The sequence below is a fragment of the Solea senegalensis genome, unplaced genomic scaffold (genome assembly GCF_019176455.1).
Source record: "Solea senegalensis isolate Sse05_10M unplaced genomic scaffold, IFAPA_SoseM_1 scf7180000014891, whole genome shotgun sequence".
Taxonomy (NCBI): domain Eukaryota; kingdom Metazoa; phylum Chordata; class Actinopteri; order Pleuronectiformes; family Soleidae; genus Solea; species Solea senegalensis.
Genome location: NW_025321163.1, coordinates 89,789 through 111,012, shown reverse-complemented (window position 1 = coordinate 111,012; position 21,224 = coordinate 89,789). Strand labels below are relative to the sequence as shown.

Sequence of the window (21,224 nt, the reverse complement as noted above, 5' to 3'; positions counted from 1 at the left end):
CAAGGACTTTCCATGACCAGTTCCCTTGAATTCAAGGACCAAATGTGCTGACGCAGCTTAATATGGGAGGGTAACTTGTAACTTCCACTTATTTGATCTGGACCAGTTATTGTCCTTAGGATCTTGGTCAAAGTCAGCGTTTGTCATTTTCTTTGGTGAGACAGAGATCTTGGAATTTGCCTTTCACAGGCATCAAGTGATTCACTCTTAACCCTTCGCTCTTATCGTTACTCATTACTCGTTGTTTTGCATGGACTCTCACGTGAACGGTGGAGAGAGACAGCGTAATTATGACATTTGTCCTGCGTCTGCCTCGTCTGTTTACATCAAGCAATGAAGGGCATGAAACAGCAGGTGGCGTCGTAACAAACAAGGGAGACATTTACCTAAATATCAACTTAACTTCTTTCTTGCACTTTAAGGGCCTTGTAGATTCAAAGGTTTTCAAGGACCTGTGGGAACTCTGATTACTAGATACCCGTATACACTGGTTTGCAGACACTTGAAGTTTTTCTTGCATAGAAATGACACATTCAGCACAGGTTTGTGGGTTTAATATGGCAGTTTTCACCACTGGAGAGAATCAACACAAAAGACTCAATCCAGCTCAGTAAAATATACGCACCACTTAGAGATCAGGACACGGCAGAGTACATCAACACCAACACCTCACCCTCACGACTAAAGTGCAGCAGCAGCAGCACAGCAGCAGCAGGCTGTATCTGTGAAACACATCCACACAAAGACACGGCCATCGCACACAGTCACAGAGCAGCATTTGTTCTCAGGTCCAGTGTGTGATTCATCATACAGGTGCATGTATGACACAGGGATTACACTACAACACAGATATATATACAGCAAACTGTGGCCTCTCGCTGCGGTTCTCGCTCTCCATCTTCACAGCTCTGCTCATGTGTTGATGAGTGTGAACACACTGGCGAGGCAGAAGGAGCACATGCTGCCATTTTGGGAACACATTGTGTTGCTCAGACAGCAGACATACGCTACACCACGTAACAAGAAGAAGAAGAAGAAGAAGAAGAAAAGCCCTGCTGAAGTTCTCTCCATCCTCCTGTAGGATCTGCAGAACGTTACAAAAGTGTTTTTATCTTTGATTGACAGTTTGTTTCCTCCTATTAGAACTGAGCCCATAACATTAGATAATGGTACGTCACTTTTTGGAATGTTAGAGGATGTAAACTCACATGTTCAAAGGTTTGGACAGAGCAGCTAACCCTCTACAAACACACAGTAGAGTGTGTACCTTGTTGGCAGTGGGTTACTATTCTCTACAAGAATGTCTCAAGAGATGAACGGCTGATTCATGGTATCATCCTGCACCATAGGGACACAGTTGTTGTAAGGATCTAAACAGTCTGAGCAAGTCGAGTTAAAAACTGTACAGTTACCATGTGGATGAAGTGTAAGCCTACAACAAACTTCTTTTTGTTTTTGTGTCAGACGTAGTCTGAGCTGCTGTCAAACCCTCGTCCTGCTGACATCATGTCACTTCAAAACACAAATCAGCAGCAAATGCAAAGATATTTTACATTTCAAAGAGTTTTTCTTTAGTTTTCATTACATCATACAAAAATAGTAGTGAACAGTTATCCAGTCTGTCACAGTCATTTTGATTCTCACACACACACACACAGTGTCCACAGTGATACGCACACACTCACTTCATCACTGCGTATCTTTTTAGTCCCAAAGAGTCTCATCACGCTGGTCTCAGTCGCTCCAGCAGCTCTTTCCCTCTGTGGCTCAGCTGCTCCTCAAACACACTGACTCTCCACAGATCATCCAGCTCCGTTGCTCAGGTTATCTCTGCAGGTTTCTGGGGAGGGAAATGAACTCATCCCTACGATCCCTCCTTTTCCTCTGAGCTCTCCTGCGGCGCTGGAGGCTGCTCCAACGTAGGTGACTGTGCTGCTCCCGGACCATCTACACAAAGCAAGGAAGACAGTTGTTAAACATCATCTATTGTGTGATAAAAACCTGAAGTGAAGGTCCTTTAAAAGCAACCAAAGTACAACATAGGGTAGGCTGAGAGTGCTGAATTCTTGGTCGACCAGGCTCCCTAAGGGGATGACACCCTGGCTTGTATCCACGGGGGCTGTGAAGGGGGAAACCCTGTTTCAGTCATAGGAGCAAGTGGCTTACTGGCCCCTGGTCTTATTATTGGCTTGGGTTGACTGCCCAAGTCATCTCATCTCCTATTGTCACATCATAATTACGAAAGGCCTCGAAATGGACTGATCTAATGGTGACGACTCCTGAAAGAATCGACCAAGATTATGGAATTGTGATCCAACTTATGTTACCTCTAGTAATATTGTTCCTTTTTTTTGTGCTGATGTTTAACCAAACCAGGCCCTCAGTCCAAGCTGACTTCCTTTGGCATTCAAGGTGACCTGTATGGCTGGATTTTCATCCTTCCTGGCTGTCAATATGTTGTACTAGATGGGTTTACCTCTTCATCTTTGCCCATAACTGCTGGAGTCCCACAAGGCAGTGTCCTGGGGCCCTTACTCTTTCTGATCTTTATTGATTACCTTGCATCACACTTGAAGAATGACCTCCATCTATTTGCGGATGATTCAACTCTACACGTCACTATAAAAAAACCCTGGCCTTAGAAACACATGTGCTGCGAGCCTACAATGTGATCTGGACAAAATAGACAAGTGGGCCTCAGACTGGTGTATAACATGATGATTATAAGCAGGAAACGAGAACTGTCCCATCCTCCTCTCCACTTCATGAACAAAGAGCTAAAGCCAACACAGAGTATTACTCTTCTCGGTGTCCCCATCGCCAACACTCTAACCTGGACTCCTTTCATCAAAAGTCTTGCCAAGAAGACAGCTAGGAGGTTATATATCCTTGGACACAACAGAGACCTTCTCCCAATTAAGGCTCGGATAACAGTATATAAGGCGTATATCTGTCCCCTCATCAAATAAGCTTCCCCAATATGGAGCGGAGCAGGCACAACAGCTCTAAACCTACTAGACAGACTTCAGAGGAAAGCTGTATGCCAATTCCAAACATGGGACCCACAGAGGGCCAGCATCTTCCCCTTAGACCACAGGAGGAAAGTGGCCAGTCTTAGTACCTTCTACAGGCACATCTTCCTGCAACCCACTGTGGAACTCACAAGAATCCTGCCAACACAAGCAACTGGATTTTGAGTAACCCGATCAACTACAAGTGGTCACCCACACCTTGTCAACATCCTAAGATCCAACACTCAGCTTCATTTATCTTCATATGTACCAAGAACAAGCAGGCTGTGGAATGCACTCCCAGCCTCCGTGTTCCCTCCTATTGCAAATGTGATCACTTTTAAGACTACAGTTAACAGAGTCCTCTTAAACTCGTCTTAAGATTAATCTCATTGTACATGACTATATGACTGATGTTAATGAGTTATTGAGGTAATGACAATGTGGATGACAACGTGAAAGTAATCTCAAGGCGAGATTGTGATGTGATACCTTCTGCTATATTCTCAATATATCAATTTGTATAATTTGAATTACTCATATAATTGTTTTCCTGTATGAGCCGCCTTTCGTCGTTAAACGATGGTAACACCAGGCTCCTGTTGAATCATATAAAAAAAAAAAACTCCTTGTTTTAGTCCTACATGTAGGACTAATCTGAGACTCAGTACAGAACTGAGGATAACTGAAACACAGGAAGATTCATATTTCATTGAGCTTCATTGCACTTGACATGTTGCCATGGTAATTCACATCCAACACTAGGTAAGTGAAGGAATAAATCTCAGGGTTATTCATTACGCATTAACATCCATTACAGTGAGAGTTTAGGTTTTATGAAGTGTAGTTTACATAGAGTCAGTGATGACGGCAGCGTGTGCACGTCCTGAGCCAACTATAACTCCCATTTCAAACTTGGAGCGACATAACCCGAGTTCAGGATTCAGGAAGATGGCTGCCATCACACAAACACTGCTACTGTCCTATCTGTTTCACAGTAAATCATTTGTAAACATAGTACTGTTTGTGACTGTAGACAGATTACTACACTGCACTGAGTGCAAAATACCATGTGGAGCATTGCTATCATCTGTTATGGCTAACAATGGCTAGCCCAATATGCTTTTTGTATGTGTGTATGTTTTTGAATCTCTAACTGTTTCTGTATGCGATTTCAAGAACCCCCCGACATAGATAGAGGGAGTTAGCTTACCACCGAAGCAGCTCAAGTGTAGCCTACCACGTCAAGTGAAGCCACAGCTAACGTTAGCAGCAAAGACGGTAGCAATTTAGCGAGCCATAGCAAGGCTCTTCGCCAAACTAAACTGGAGGAGAGAACAAGTCTGTGACCGACAGGCTACTTTATCTGGACCTGATGTTTTATTTTTAATTTTGACAAAAGAACACAGCGGAATGTAAATGAAGTTTGTTCAAACAATAAATGATGTCATAAAGCCACTGTTTTTGTTATATATCAACCTTTTGAACTGCCACAATAATGTAACTATGAATTTAAATGAAAATACCTCAAGTTGAGTTGTGGCATTACTTACTGAGTTGTTATCTATGTTATTATCGTGTGCTTTTGTTTAATTAACTGTGTTTCTATTAAGTTTTTGCATGAAAACACGGAATGGAAATAGAAACACACCCCGGGTGTGTAACTATGGGAAAAAAGATATCACCTTTGCTGGAAATAAAAAGCTGTCAGAGACAACAGAAACCTGACCGACACCCAAGTGTGCAGGATTATGATCCCAGTTTACCTTTGAGGGAGAGCTCAGCCAGTTTCAGAGGCAGGTCTCCAGGGTTCACGCCTGCCGGAGAGCCCAGGATGTCGGGCAGAGCGTTTCTCCTCCCCGAGCGTCCAGAGGAGGCAAAGTCCAACACAGGCTCTACTTCTGTCATCTCTAGCAAGGAGCCTGCATGAAGGAAGGAAGGAAGGAAGGAAGGAAGGAAGGAAGACATTTCACATTTATTTCACCAATATTAAATATTTATTGATGTTTTTGTGTAACATACATGAAAACTATGTTAATGTTTGAGACTGATGATTGACATTAAGAATTTGACAGATTAAGAATGAATTCATTAATTAACTGATAATAACTATAATTCTTTGGTCATCTGAAGCGCGACGTTATAAAACTGCAGAAATAAAAATAAAATATATTCATCAAAATAAGAATCAGGAAATACCCAGTAAAAGCAACAGTTAAGTATCACTGTATTTCTCTAAATAAATAACCTTTAAGCTTTTAGGTGGAACTTTTTTCTCTACGTCATATCCTCTACAGTTTTAGGAGAACTTATTTTTACGACACCACCGTAAACCTCCACCTGTCGTCTACTGCTGCAGTTTGTTTTTAACGGAGGCCATTTTGTTTTCTATAAGAATGTAAAAAATAAGGAGCAGCAGCAACATTTATAAACAATCCTGTTGTGGGCTGTTTATTTTTTTTGTTACAAAGTTTTTAAGTTTGTGGGTTAGTTTCAGTAAACGGGTCGTTATCATGACTGTGGTATCGTTGCCATCCTGAAATTTTAGCTTGACTGACATAAATAGTATAGGATTCTTGGACGGGTCTTCCTTTATTTTCTATAATCAACTAATTGAAAAGGCTGTAAATGTCTGGTGTGTGTCTGCTGTGTAGAACACAAACACGTTATGACCATGTTTGCTTCACACACAGCACGACTAAAAATCGACTTCGACATCAAGAGACTATTTTCTAAGGATTTATCGCTAGAGTGTGTCTGTCTGGGCTCATGGAAACACTGGTGACCGTGTCACACACACACATGCGCTGAGCTGCTGTTGCTATGGCAACACTACAAAAAAGCACCACTGGCAGGTAAACATGAGTGGAATCCATTCTCTCACTATCTCACTTTCTCTTCCCATTCGGCTCCTTTCTGTTGTGTTTGCTTTGTCTTTATTAACTAGGAGCACAATCCCATCACCTATCACCCTTCAACAGAGGAATGGAATTCTAGTTGACGTGTACAGCTACACACACACACACACACACACACACACACACACACACAGCTGAACATAAGCATTAGCTAGATCTCCAAAAGAAGAGCCACAGGTTAGCCATCTGTTAGACACTGAGCTCTTATGAGCCACAGTAAATCACCCAGGTGACTCAATCACATTTGTCTGGTTTTCTTTGCTTGAAGGCGACAAAGCGGATCACATCATTGTCAAAAAGAAAATGCATCTGGGTCACGAAAACAAACAAACAACAAACAAGAACGAGTGCTAATGTCTACTATACAAACATCAGGGAGCTGAGTCCCAGCAGCCAAGATGGGGTCACACCCATCACAGGGCAAACACAGTGTTTAAAACAGCAATAATCACACCAAGAAACTCATTTCAATGACTTCAGACCCAGGTCTAACCTCCCATATCTCATGCACAATCCTAGAAAAAATAGCTCTTCATGTACACAATCATCTCGATGAACAATTTCAGTCTGGTTTTGGTGCACTCCATAGCACAGAAACTGATCTTCTGATGGCAGCTGACTCTGGTTTACTCTCCGTACTCCTTATCCTCCTTAACGGTTTGGGTTACACGTTCCCTGGTTTTCATCGTTCCTCTCTGGTCGCAATCAATAAGTTCAACTCAAATCTTTCCAATCCCAACCCTGCCCTGTCAGCAGTGGTGTGGCCCCAAGGCTCTGTCCTGGGGCCACACGGATGACACCCGGCTCTGCCTCTGCTCCAAGCCCACCACGACTCCACCCCCTCCTCTCTCCTCATCTGTCTACAAGAAATAAAAATCTTAAAATCTTATCGACTTAATGCCAATAACACTAAATTTCTCTTCATTGGTTCCACACCCACACTTTCCTTACTCTACCGATCAGCGATCAAGTTGTTGCTACGTCATCTTCCTTTCTTTCTCTCTCTCTCTCTCTTTATGTAAGATGGTAATAGACATGGAGCAAAGTCTTCTGGATCCAGTGGATCAAATGTATAATATTTACTACAGTAACAGTTCAACAGCCTCCAGGAGTGACCCATCATCTCAACTGTTTTATTTTAGCTCTTAATCCAACAGCTGTTTAGATGGGATTATCTTGTCGTGGCGGTTCAGTCAGACACAGAAACAGGTCTGAGTAACGCTATCATTTAGCAACAAATTATACTCTATGTTCTTGAAACGTCCTCCATCTTGCAGCACCATTGTGTAAACAATCATGCAGTTGAAGTCTCCATTCTTTTTGTTTTAATAGAGCAGTGTTGTAGCCCACCAGCTCCAGCGTTAAAGGGTAATTCTGCTCAAACAGCACAGGATTATGTCTCAATCAAACAGTTCTTTCAATATCAGCACTATTCACAAGATGCCTTTTCTGGCTTTTCAAGAGTTCCATGTCTTTGCTAAAGATAAACTGACAGTGACAGTGATGGAAGGCTTTCAGCACCTGACACAGAGCATGATAGTGATGGGTGAATGTAACAATGTGTTGAATAGAAAATGTCAAAGTCAGACTCTATTCAAGAACCTGGTAAGTAATGAGTGCAGTCACTTTTCCAACAAACGTCTGCAACACAGCGCCGCAGGTAACTATGTTCAGTGTGTGCGAGATGTAAAAAAGTACACTTACTTCTCAAGTGTTTAAGTGAGACTTTGTAGGTTTTAAGTCTAACTAAACCACTTTTTTAAGTGTCAATCAGTGCATATGGATATCTAGTAATTCAGGAGCAAGTGTAAAGTTTTTAAATGATACAGAAAAATCTACTGCCTCTGGTCAAACATTTTGCTTTTCTTAGGGACCGTCAACACGAACAGCGAAAGAACATTCTCACTAGGCTAGCAATGTCTACACAATGAAAGGGTCGATACATGCCGAGTAGAAATCCCATTTATTGGCCATGTGTGTCAGACTCTGCCTCTGTAGGTGGCGCTGTATCTCTCTATAAGCTAGTGCACCGTGTTCCTGTTGACCTTTCCGTGCTGTGGTTCTGTATGTTTCATACCTGCTGTACATGTTAACCGGGATACCGTGATGGCTCCTTCTACTTCTGGGTCAAATACCAATACCAATACCAATTTTATGGTGCATGTGCAGAGTGCCAACTAACCATATACATGCAGGAGTAACCAGACTATCAATCACATTATGCAGGTAAGGTAGTCCAACTGAGGCGAGCTCAATTTTAGACGGACAACACGTTCGCATGACATTAAGAAAACTGAATTATTGTCTAAGCCGAGTCAAATGCATGTAAACACACAAACAGCATGACTCTGCCTTCTGCCTGAGGCTGACCTCTATTCTGCTCCTCATCTCTCTCGCCAACACTCGCAGTGTGAACATAGACACGGCACTTCAGCTGAGAGAGTGACTAATGAACCAGCAGCTATTAAATTAAGATTTTCACATTTCCAGGTGATTTGTGACATCGTTTTTGAAAATTCTTTAATTACAATTTGGCCATTTGTCTTCCCGTCTCCAATCCACTCATTACACTCATGAGTCCTGTAATAATGAATGAATGAACGAACGGACGAATGAATGAATGAAATGATAATAAATCTCTGTAACCCTCACCACTGAGTGTTTTGTCTTTGTGCTGCTGTATCCCTCCCCTTCTTCCACAGGCAGAGGAACAGACTGTGGGGTTTAGGTTGGAAAAAAAACAGTCTGCTGTTTACACAGCAGGCACTGACACCAAGCTTTAGACAAATAAATAATGCCTGGCATTAAGTTCCCTGCTATTTTTAGTCCCTTTATACCCTGTGATTATTCCCTGTCCTTCTCCCCACTTTTTTGCACTGTTATCCTAAAGCTTAATGTGCTCCAGCTGCCATGGAAACCGTACCATTGTTACAAAGACGGCGATACAGTGGAGGAGGGGAGCCAAAGACGACACAGTCCGTCTTTAAGCTGCTTTAGTCTCGTTGTTTCCCTGCAGCTGATATTAGCAGGAAGTCGTTGATTTGTTTGCTGTAGGAAAGCTGACATGAAACTATGAACTAAGCACAATGTAACACATTAGAAAGAGTGTAGAGAGATGAAAGAGGCTTGTTTAAGGTGAATCTCAGGTCTGACTGAAACCTCAGCAGCTGACATTCTGAAGGAGCTGGGTTTTGTTCCCAAACAGCCGAGAGAGAGGGAGACAGAGAGAGAAGCTGAGAGGCTGATCTAATGAGACAGCATGATCACAGCCTCCCGTTAGATCCCACACAGAACATCCCAGGCAGATCTTTCCGCCTCTCCGCTGATCCGTGTGCAGATCTTTCTTTGCCTACTTTCATGTTTTCATGTTCAGTTCTCTGAAAAACAAACACACATATTACACACATAACATAGATTTCTTCTTTGTAGATCATTTGTTGAGTCGGTGGCAGAGAGACGAGATCGGTGTACATGTACAGTTCAAACGGCTACACTGTCTCGGTGTTTCTTTTAGAAATCAGTCAGTTAACGTCACACTTTTGACTCTGATATGATACTTAATAACAGTATCTGCACGATACTGGTCAAAATCACTGGATCAGATATGGGAAAGATAACAATGTAATTAATGTAATATATTTCATGCTTCACTTTGCACAGACTATAAAAATGTAAATCAAAATCATATTGTGGGAGAAGAATATCTGTTGTAAAGTTAGAGAACAATGTCTTTACAATTGCTTAAATGCATCAGCACATTTTAGGCAGTCTTGTATAAAGTACTTGAAAGCGATACTTAAGTAAAAGTACAAGTATCTTCCCGGAAAATGACTTTGGTAGAAGTTAAAATCACCTTTTACAATATTACTTGAGTAAAAATCATAAAGTACCTGACATTTACTGGACTTAAGTATCGAAAGTCATTTTCTGATGTAAAAATCTACTTCAGTATTAGAAGCAAAAGTAAAAGTATTTAAACAATGTGAGCAATTACAATTTGAATATGACATTTGTTGTGGCTTCTTAACAATAAAAGCATAATAATAGGTACAGGTGAACAACTTCAAACAATATTAAAATTAAAATTCTGTCATGAATGGTGACAAACTCCCTGTGTCTGCTTGTATTGGTGAAACTCAGTGGAGCTTCTCGACATCACACTGTGTTTTAATTCAGAAATCTGCGGTTCATCTGCGTGACGTCGCTCGGTTGGCCGCTGAAACCCTGCGTCCGGAGTGTACAACAGAAACCCGGAGACCAGAGCCTCGGTGTGTAAACAACGAGCCGCTGGTGTGTTTTAAGTAACAGCTGAGCTAACAGCTGGTGCCACTAAAAGCAACTGGCAACAACAAACAGGCATTACGTCACCAACTCAGCTTTTATTTTGTAGTAATGAGTAACGAAGGTGTTTAAGGGAAATTTATCAGAGTAAAAGTCAAAGTTGTCAGAAATATAAATAACGAAGTACAGATATGTGAAAATGCTACTCAAGTACGGTAACAAAGTATTTGTACTGTTACATAACAACACTGAAATGACTGGATCAAACAGATTCTTCTTCTTCTTTTGAAAATATTTGTGGCAGGACGTAGGCTGAGAGGTGCAATGCTGCCCTCCACAGCTCGAACACTTCAAACTTCTTCAACACAGTTCCTCTCATCTCCTTAAATCCTCTTCTCATCCTTCTTTATCGTAGTCCAAACCTCCAAAACTAAAGGTTCACAATTCTCTTTCATTCTCATCCTCATCCTCATTCCTCAATCTTTCTGGATTCTTCCTCTCCCTCAGAGCTCCTCTAATCTCCTTAGTCCCAGATTATGTCAGTATCAGTTAGGGGCATCTTAATTGTTGTTTAAACAATGTGTGAAATCACAATATAGAGTGTGTCGGAATCATTTTGCAAGAACCAATCAAAACACGCCTTTTTGAGAGGCCACACATTCACTGCATGATCAAGCCTTGTAGGACAGACTGCTGCACATGTGCATGAGAACACATGCCGTGTCCACGCTTCACAACAACAAGTTAACGTAGCTGCATGTGTGGCTCAAGTTAAACATGAGTGTACAAACACAAACTCGGAATCCACGTGGTTACATTTAATAGTTAAACGTGGCTCCTCACTCACATGGAGGTGGTTTGGCTTCAAAAACACTGACGTCACTCAAAAGGCATCAATCTGTAAACTATGTTGGAAAGCAGTCGCCGTCAAAGACTCGACAGCGACTTTGTTTCACCGTCTGTGAATGAACCAGCGCACAGAATCTGAAGAATCTGAAAAGCTTGGACAGTGCCGATGTCTGGTGTGGCTGCTCAGGCCCAAGGCAGTGTAGAAGAGCTGGGGACATTTTGAGCAGGGCAGGGTGGGCAGTGAGCGAGGAAGGAGGAACCGCTCCCTACGCTGTTGCCTCCTGGCCTCCACCTCGCAGCGTTGTTCATTCTCCATGCGGTCTGTTCCCTGGGAGACTCCACTCAGTGCAGTCCTCGGCAGGGGTCTCCCAGTTGGCATGGTCGATGCCACAACGCAGGAGAGTGGCCTTCAGTTGGTCGCAAAATCGACGCTTAGGAGCTCCTCCAGATCTTGTGCCGGATTCAAGTTGATTGAACAAGATCTGGCGAGGGAGTCGGGCCGTGGACATTCTTATGACGTGTCCTGCCCAGCGGAGGCGATGTAGCGCCACTGCAGACTCGATGCTGGGGAGACTGGCTCGGGCAAGAACAGATTCAATGGAGATGAGGTCGGGGTGGTGAGTTGGCGGGCGCGGAGGCGTCCTGTGTTGAAGAGACCTCTGTCCATTTGGCAGCAAAGTTGGATACCAGAGGCAGTGTCGGGAAGCTTGTGGATCATGGCCCCAAGGTAGAGGGAAAAAGCAGCCCTGCTTCAGACCAGTGGTGATGGGGAAGAAGTCAGAGATGGTGTTCTTGGCCACTAGACCGCCAGTCATCCCGTCGTGAAGGGCCAGTACAAGGTCCGTGAAGTGGTCAGAACAGCCAAAACGTATCAAGGTTGCCCACATCCCTGGTCTTGGGACGCTATCGAACGCCTTCTCCAGGTCCCAGAAGAAGAAAAGGAGCGGTCATCGTTGCTCATGGGACTTCTCCTGGAGCAACCGGGTGCAGAAGATCATGTCGGTGGTGCCACGGGATGGTCGGAAGCCGCACTGTGATTCTGGGAAGACTTCCTCAGCAACGGCCAGGAGCCTGTCTAGCAGAACCCATGCAAAGATCTTTCCAACGATGCTGAGAAGGGAGATGCCACGATTGCTTCCGCAGACTGAGCGATCCCCCTTCTTGAAGATGGTGAACAAAGCCAACGCCTTGGATGCACCGCTCTTCAGCATCTTTCCCTTTCCAGAAGAAGATGTAGTTGGCACCAACTTCGGAGAGACTTCCCTCTCCGGCAAGTCTTGTTTTGGAGAGGGCGGTGATGTCAATGGATATATAATGTATATAAAAAGCATCTTTTAGAACAGTGTGGTTCATATAGTGGCTAGCACTGTTGCCTTGCAGCAAAAATGACTCACAGTCTAGTCTGACCGAGGGCCTTCCTGCAGTGAGTTTGCATGTTCTTTCCTTCGTCAACCCAAAAATATTAATTGGACACTTTGGATACATGGTTCTCAAACTGTGCTACGTGTACCACACCTGGGACGTGAGCTTCCTCTGGTAGTACTTTGAGGAAAATCAGAAATAATGTTCTACTGTGTTTACCAGGGTATGTGATCGGAGTAGAGCTGAGGAATTCTGAGGAATGGAGTGCATAGAAAATTTAACTACTAACACAATTATAGTCACCTTATCTCTTGCACTGTATTTTAACGTTGGACATAATGGTGTTACTTAGAGAGCTCAATATTTTTTCAGGTGTTGGTCTCTGTGCGTTGACCCCCCTGCATCAGCCCTCATGTGGAGGATAAAGTGGTAGACAATGAATGAATGAATGAATGAATGAACAAACTTCAGTTCAGTTTAAGAACATGTTATGAATGTGAGTTCTCTAAGAAATTCTCAAATAAACAAATGTATTTAAAAAACAGCTCCTCGTCATGGTCCCTCAAAGAGCCTCTGGAATCAAACTTCCCTCTCTGTAATTAAACGCACCACCAACCACTTCACCAACATGAGGTTGGTGAAGTGTCCTGAACGATGGCAAACATGAGCCAGAATGAGCAGCTTTTCACGATGGTCAAACACCACAACACAACACAACACAACACAACAGCTATTTACAACAATTAACACAATTGACAGAGAGCTGTAGAGAACATCTAGCAGAGGCCTCGAGGTGAAGTGAAGCACTGACTGTTCCCTCTGTAGACTTCACGTTCTGATGCACGACTGGTTACTCACTAATACTGACATGTGATACAAGTGAGACAGTTACATTGTATGTCCTGTATTTGCTGGTGTCGGTCTGCAGACCTCAGTCTCTGCCTGCAGGAAAAATACATTTTAGCTACTTAATAAAAGGCCTCAGTTAATAAAATCTAAAACTTCCGCTACTGAGGTTTCTAACTCCGGATAACCTGGTTGACGCACTTTGCCTTGGCGATCGCTCTTTTTCTGCCTTAGACTAAATGTCCACGCTGTTCGTTGAGTTGCAATATATTAGATTTATTGCTGTGCATTTTCCATACATAAGGAAATTCCATCAGACAATCAAAAACAGTTTCATGAGGAGCGCCTCCGCGCCACAGCGGTCGAAAAGCGCTTGCCCTTCCGGGTCAAAAACCTGACAAGGACTGTGATAATGCCACCTATATACACCTGAGCTCCCCCTCTGAGAGCACAGCGACCCCACACACACATTGAGTGAATTACACCAAACCTCATAACACAATCAAACACATTCGGCTCCTATACTCACTATGTGTCAGCGTGAGGACAGTGTGTGCTGCCTTCGCATCAATATTTCAGCACAAAACGTGTTGTTTTGAGGAGCATGACCGAGGTTGTCCTCCATCATCATGTTAGCAGTGATGCAGCTAACATGCAGCCAGTGTTGCTGCAGCTACACGTGCCACTCCTGCACCCATGTTCCTCCATGCCTCAAATGAGGCATGGAGTGAAATACACACAATAAAAACTATCATATCACAACTCCACGGTGGGACCCTTTTTAAACACTCAAGGTGACTTCCATTCATTTAACTAGCCTTATTCCTAACATTAACCCGGCTTCACACAGATAGGGCGTCGATCTAAGGTTATTCTGCCATGACTTTAATCCAGAACACCGGCAGAGTTGTTGACTCAAACATACTTTTGAGGCCGCCGTCATTTGCGATCTCCAGCAGTGGATGTTCTTCTTCGACCGTGACATGTGTCAGAGTGAGTCATAGACAGATGTGGAGGAGAGAATCCGGTCATTTTCCAAAATATGGGGTGGAGTGGCTCAGTGGTTAAGACCGGTACCCTAAGTGCGAAAGACATCATGGTCGCAAGTTCGACTCCACCCCTCGCTGATTGTATTCAATTCCATTGTAAGTCGCTTTGGACAAAAGCGTCTACTAAATGACATGTAATGTAAAAAAATAAAACATTGTTTAGAATCAGATAATAAATAAAACGGAAATACCACTGATATATATATATATATATATATATCACTGAGCACATCTTGTTTGTGGCTGTTCTCATGACTGCTGCACACACAGGCAACAGTATACAGGAACATAAGAGGCAAAGAGCCACACCTTCTCTGAGACACCAGGGGGCAGTAGAGCAAGCTCAAAAAACAACACTGCTTCTTTTATCATGCTGAATAGTTGCTAAAGTGAATGTGTTCACAAGGAGTTGTAAGTTGAATATTTACAACAGACACGGGCAACAGGCCATTGACTTAGAGTTTAAAATAATTCATTTAAGTCCAAAAACAAAAATGCAGAACAATTTCCAGAAGGAACCAGAAAGGAAGTCAGAGCCCAGACATAGCTGCATGTCAGATTCTATCTCGCAGCTCTTTGCATCCTGTTGTGCTCAGTCTGTTCCTGTCTGTCAAAAGAAGCAAAAGGCACATGAAAACTACTTCAAACAATATAAATTAAACACACTTCAAATCAAACAGCTTCTGCACGTCTCACACCTGCCAATCAGCAGAATGAGCGCTGAAATGTTCGCCCTGTTTCTCAGGCAGATGAAATTCCATGGAGTAATTAAAAGAAGAAGAATGGAGGCAGTTGATTCCATTGTGTGAGCAGGTCACTGATTTGTGGACTGAATGGACGCCTAGTGAATTACAATAAAGCCTTTGTCTCCTTCCCATCTCTATTGATCATATCTCATCAGTATGGACAGATGACATGACGATTCTGGGCGGACTTCCAGATGACAGATGACCAACCACAGTACTTTCCCGTAGAGCTGTACAGTTACTGTCTGCTGGCACCTCGCTGGACTGCACGGAGAGGTAGAGGTCAGTGTAGCTCAGCGAGGAGACAGGTCTCTGTTTCCATTGTATCCTCTGTCCTCTAATAAGCATCTTAAACGTCCTCCACATCCAGATGGACATTGAACGCACCATCATGTCTTTATGCTATGTAAGTAGCCAATGTCAAATGGCAGCCATCCACTGGTGACACTACAGGGCTCTGAATAAACTCTTTATAGGTCACCGGTCAATACAAAGGAATAATTGATGAGGAGGATGATTTATCCCAGCAAGTTACTGTTTTCATCCTCAAAGTTGCACAACCCTGCAATCAATGGCAATTGAAGTGAAGGGATTCAACTGTGTCTGTCACTGAGAGACGCATTTAAATGTGGAAAATGTGCACTTTGGCAGCAGATGGCAAATACCATCGAAGAAAGACGCATAGAAACAACAAGGAGTACAACGGATCGTTTCCACTATCTTAGGGTTTTGTAGTTTTTTACTGAAGTTACACAAAAGAAACTTGCCATACTAAATGTTGTCTGAGAATAACTGCAGCCATTTCCAGACATGAGCCAAACCTTGGCCTCCAGAGAGGAGCACCTCATTAAGGAGTTCTGGCTTCTAACTGAATCAAGTGTGAAATACTGCTGTCACAATTTGATTTTGATGTTCCATGTCAGTAAAATGACAAAACGTGTCTGGCCCAAGGACACATCTGTATGTAGACTGGTGGAGCTGGGAATCAAACCCACAACCTTCCAGTTAAAAGACTACTCACTCTACCACTGAGCTACCGTGACTTACCGTAAACGAGTGATGGTTTGAAAAATCAATAGAAAAAAAAATTGGATGATTTATTTAGTGAAGAAAAATCATACACACACTTGAAAACAACCTGTTCATCCGTCCATCATGGAACTCTCATGACATCATCTGTCTGCTCACATCTGTGTTAACACATGGTGACAAGAAAGAGCAGAGCAGATGCACGATTCACCCATCAATGACAGAACTTCCCATGACTAAATATTAATAAGAGTTCAATTATGACTGAATCCAGTCCCATGGAGCATGCTGCTGATATCACAGGACTTTGGCTCCCTGTTCATAAAAATGTCTTATTGGATTTAAGGATGCACAATATCATCGGCACGATATCAGTATCAGTATAAGATGAATGACTGAAACGGCTGAAAAGGCTGCGACCTCCTTGAGCTCTACGCTTGCACCCTCCTCAACTGTTAGTTTTTTTATGTTGAGAAAATGTATGTCTACATCATACATGAGTTTGTTACATTACATTACATTACATTACATTACATTACATTACATTACATGTCATTTAGCAGACGCTTTTATCCAAAGCGACTTACAAAAGTGCATTTAAACATTTGGGTACAAATAAGAGCTAGAAGTAAGTAAGAGCTTCAAGTAGAACAAACTATGAAGTGCTAGTCATAAGTGCGATGTTCAAGTTTTTTTTCTTTGTTTTTTTGTCGTCTTAGTCGAGGTAGAGTCGTTAAATATTTATGTTATGTTTATGTTTATGTTATGTTAAATATCATGTTTACTGGTCACTACAGAGAAGACTACATGACCTCTGCAGATGCGCGGAAAACAAAAATATGGGTATTGTAAGGCTGGTTGATGTGGCTTATAAATAATAAGTGGATGTCATTTTAGGCTGCATCCCGATATACAAGATTTATGGTGACATAAAGCTGCACACAGGTTGTTTCTCTGGACTCATGAGATGAGTTTGTGCTTCTCAAAGTGACAAAATACTACAAATACACTGCATATAATCTGTATTACATCATCTTAAACACTTATTACCTTTCAGGCTCGTGAGATGGGTGCAGTTTAGATGTGGTTTGTTTGGAGCTAGCACAACAAAACTGTTTTTCACACTTGACTCATAATTATCTTTGTTCTTTATTGTTACTTTTCCACGCCACCACTGTGGGAAAATGTCTGGTAAAACTGCGCGAGGTGGAAAGGGAGCCGGCCACCTGCTAGCCAACACTGCCGCTAACACTAGCCACGAACAAGCTAGCAAGAAATCACTGGAGAGACCATCAGTTGAAGAGGACGAGCTCCCATTTGCATGACATAAGCTGTCAGATAAGCTTTTGCAGTGGCTGGATAAGTCTGAACAGAGTTTGAGAAACTGGGGCAGCTGTGGCCGAGGAGATTGAGGGGATCGTGGGGGAGTTTGGAGTGAAAGAGAAGTTGGTGGCAGCAACTGTGAATAACGCAGCAAACATGGACGTAGCTGTGGAAAGGCTAAACATCATCAAGTTTCCATTTAAATACAAGCCCTTTAACTCTTTAATATCTTCCAAATGGGTGACTGCACCTGTGACTGCTAGCATAACAGCAATGAAGCTGTAATAAACATTTTATTTAACATTTTAAGTTGTCATTGTGACATTGCACAGTGTAATGACACCATGTGCATTTATATTGCTCCCTCATAAATCTTGGTCTCACTATTTGTAGTATCGAATAATAAAATAACTAGCAGAATTTTTTTTTTTTAATTTTCTATGCTTGTTATGCACCAATGACACCAGAACAAATTCCTTGTATGTGCAAATCATACTTGGCAATAAAGCTCTTCTGATTCTGATTCTGATTCTGAGGAGAACTTCTCCGTGCTTCACTTCCACACTTTTATTAATCTTCTTCTTCTACGCTCATTACAACGGCACATTCATCAAACCACACAGTCCTGTAGCGCCCTCTTTAGGTTCCATTATAGCACAGCACTATTATTTTGTTTGCCATAAGGGTGGCGTACGTTTGGCTTAAATGTTGACTAAAATGTTACCGTACAATGCAACTGTGTTAATCTGTATCCAAAACATAAGGATTGCGTTGGCCTATTACATCACAGCTTTAGCTGGCAGCTAGTTGTTAGCATGTTGAGTGCAACTCTGTGTCTTTCTGCTATCCATCCATTTTCTAGCGCTTTATCCATAACTGAACCAACAAAGATTATAGGTTTATATCACAACAATTACCACCTCACTGCATGTTAGCCCGCTTATTACACAGCTTAGTAACAAAGTATTGATCTAAAAGTTATTTCATTGATTACAAAAATGTTACATTGCTTCCTCATCATAAAATAGTCGGTTAACTTGTGGGCTTAGAACTGCAAACAACGTTTACTTCTTCAAAGTAAATCGTTTTTTATTTATTCACATTGGAGGCTCATCTGGGAAATATCACACTGGTGTGAGGAGGCAGAATAAAAAGTCACCGCAACTTATCAGAACCATGTAAAGGTCAGGCTAGCAAGTGTTTATATTAACACACAACGAGACACAGCTGCTGGTCTACATGTCTACAGTTGCTGGTCTACATGTCTACAGCTGCTGGTCTACATGTCTACAGTTGCGGGTCTACATGTCTACAGTTGCTGGTCTCCATGTCTGCCAGCTGCTGGTCTTTAGCAGCTAGTTGCTGGTCTACAGCTGCTGGTCTACATGTCTACAGCTGGTTCACATGTCTACAGTTGCTGGTCTACATGTCTACACACAGCTGCTGGTCTGCCAGCTCACAGCTGCTGGTCTATGTCTGGCTATTGCCGGTCTTATTATGTGTTCACAGTTGCCGGTCTACATGCTCACAGTTGCTGGTCTCCACGTCTGTGCCGGTCTGCCAGCCAGCCGCTGGTCTGCATGCCGGTCTGGCCATGTCTACAGCCGCCGGTCTACAGTTCACAGTTGCTGGTCTGCCGCGTTCACAGCTGCTGGTCTCCATGCTCCAGCCGCTGGTCTACAGCCCCACAGCCGCGTCTGGCTGCCGGTCACAGCCGCTGGTCTACATGTTCACAGTCTGCTGGCCGTTATTCCATGTTCACAACAGCTGCCGGTCTACAGCTCTACAGCCGCTACATGTCTGGCAGCCGCTGTCTACAGCTGCTGGTCTCCATGTCTACAGCTGCTGGTCTACAGTCTACAGTTGCTGGTACAGCTGCTGGTCTACATGTCTACAGCTGCTGGTCTACATGTCTACAGTTGCTGGTCTACATGTCTACAGCTGCTGGTCTCCATGTCTACAGCTGCTGGTCTACAGCTGCTGGTCTACATGTCTACAGCTGCTGGTCTACATGTCTACAGTTGCTGGTCTACATGTCTACAGCTGCTGGTCTCCATGTCTACAGCTGCTGGTCTACAGCTAGCTGCTGGTCTACAGCTGCTGGTCTACGGAATTGACAATTATATATTTTTTCGTTGAATCACTTAATAACACTTTAATTTAAAACCTAATTATTATTGTTACAGCAGATGATGCAGACCATATTTATAGTCAAAGTCATTGTTTCTAACACGTGTAAAACCTTCATTTAACAATAACTGTTTTTTTAAATCATGTAATACAGTTCATAAACAGTAGATCATTTTAATTTAGAGTTCATTTGTATATTTATTATTTAAGCCATACACACACACACACACACACACACACAGTACTGTCAGATAAGTTGGTGATGTGTTTGTTGATCTAGCTCTTGTTTACTTAATAATATCAGAATGTGTGTAGACAGGTGTTCCAGTCTGCCCTGCATGTCAGACTCTGTAACAGCAGCAGCAGCAGTAACAGTAACAGCAGCAGCAGTAACAGTAACAGCAGCAGCAGCAGTAACAGTAACAGCAGCAGCAGTAACAGTAACAGCAAGCAGCAGTAACAAGCAGCAGCAGTAACAGCAGCAGCAGTAAACAATAACAGCAGCAGCAGCAGCGGTAACAACAGCAGCAGCAGCAGCAGTAACAGCAGTAACACTAACAGCAGTAACAGCAGCAGTAGCAGCAGACTCTCTTCTCGTACCTGTGGAGCTGAACAGGTGACAGCGCGTGCGCCACCACTCACTCACTCACTCACTCACTCACTCACTTACTCACTCACTCACCAGCTGATTGTCAGATTCTTCGCCGAGGAACAAAGAAAACAAACAAACTATCCAACACACACCATCGTCTGCGGGGACGACGAGGCAGCGCGGAGCGAGGGCGCACAGCGACGACGCGGCTTCATTCCAGCTGAGCCGCCGGACCCGCGGCATTAGCATGGACTGTAGTGTGTGTGTGTGTGTGTGTGTGCGTGAACCCAGCAGCAGCAGCAGGAGGGAGGAGCGTCAGGCTACACTCAGCTCAGATGATACAGGAACAGAGAGGATGTGACCTTCAAAGTAAAAGCAGGACAGTGTGGACAAAGAATAAGGTTGAAATGTGTCTCCAGAGACAGGAAAAACTCTCTCTGTCTGTTTGAGCATCATACGCTTTACATTTTGCAAATGGTGTGTCGAAATACAGAGTTGGCGATATACCTTCGTCCTTCCTCGTGTAACACAATAACGGATACACCAGAGCAAATGAATGAATGAATATATTAATGAACAAATGAAGGTGCTCTAAAGCCCCCCAAACCAACCCAAACCGATCCGAACCCCTGTCCAGGGCACGCACACAAAAAAGAATACATTTCAGAAAAGTTCATTTTTCGTCCTCTTCCTTCCACAATACACTTCTGTATTTTTACAGATACAGAAGTGTCCTGTGCTTCCATCAAATCAAAACCAAGCTTGAAAAATGAGGGGTTTTATTTGGGTGATACTGACTTCTAATGATCCAGTAGAGTGTCGGATTGGGATGCACTAATATAATTCTATTAAGCTCACAAACTCACGCTGACTTTTATTATACAATTCAGTGACATACTGTCACATTATCATTTGAAGCATCTCATCAAAACCTTCGACAGAGACGACAGCCTCTCGTGCACAAACATTAAAGTCACAAGAGGATGCACATCATTACTGACGTGCTGCAAAAAAGCAGACTTTGGTGCAGGAGAGTGAGCACATTATGACTTTGCCCAATACCAGGTGTGGGGCCTCCTTGAGTTCTG

At 43.0% G+C, this 21,224-nt stretch overlaps 1 protein-coding gene across 2 annotated transcripts; it reads right to left on the bottom strand.

Annotated features, from left to right (window-relative positions):
* Positions 1–538: 538 nt before the first annotated feature.
* pkib (protein kinase (cAMP-dependent, catalytic) inhibitor beta) lies at positions 539–20,418 on the bottom strand. 2 transcript variants are annotated; one of them, XM_044016948.1, is made up of 3 exons: positions 20,227–20,418; positions 4,778–4,933; positions 539–1,947 (listed from the first exon to the last, which is right to left on the bottom strand). In XM_044016948.1, exons 2-3 carry the CDS (start codon positions 4,917–4,919, stop codon positions 1,865–1,867), a joined length of 225 nt encoding a protein of 74 aa, XP_043872883.1. In that variant the 5' UTR covers positions 4,920–4,933; positions 20,227–20,418; the 3' UTR covers positions 539–1,864. The 2 variants fall into 2 exon arrangements, with proteins under 2 accessions (XP_043872883.1, XP_043872884.1); XM_044016949.1 differs by lacking the exon at positions 20,227–20,418 and adding an exon at positions 8,582–9,697.
* Between the last annotated feature and the right edge of the window lie 806 nt (positions 20,419–21,224).

Excerpts from the sequence above, each read along its gene's own strand:
- pkib (XM_044016948.1), bottom strand. The coding sequence starts at position 4,919 with ATGACAGAAGTAGAGCCTGTGTTGGACTTTGCCTCCTCTGGACGCTCG. Across the intron at positions 1,948-4,777 it reads GGCTGAGCTCTCCCTCAAAG|ATGGTCCGGGAGCAGCACAG; the intron begins GTAAACTGGGAT and ends TGCTTTGTGTAG.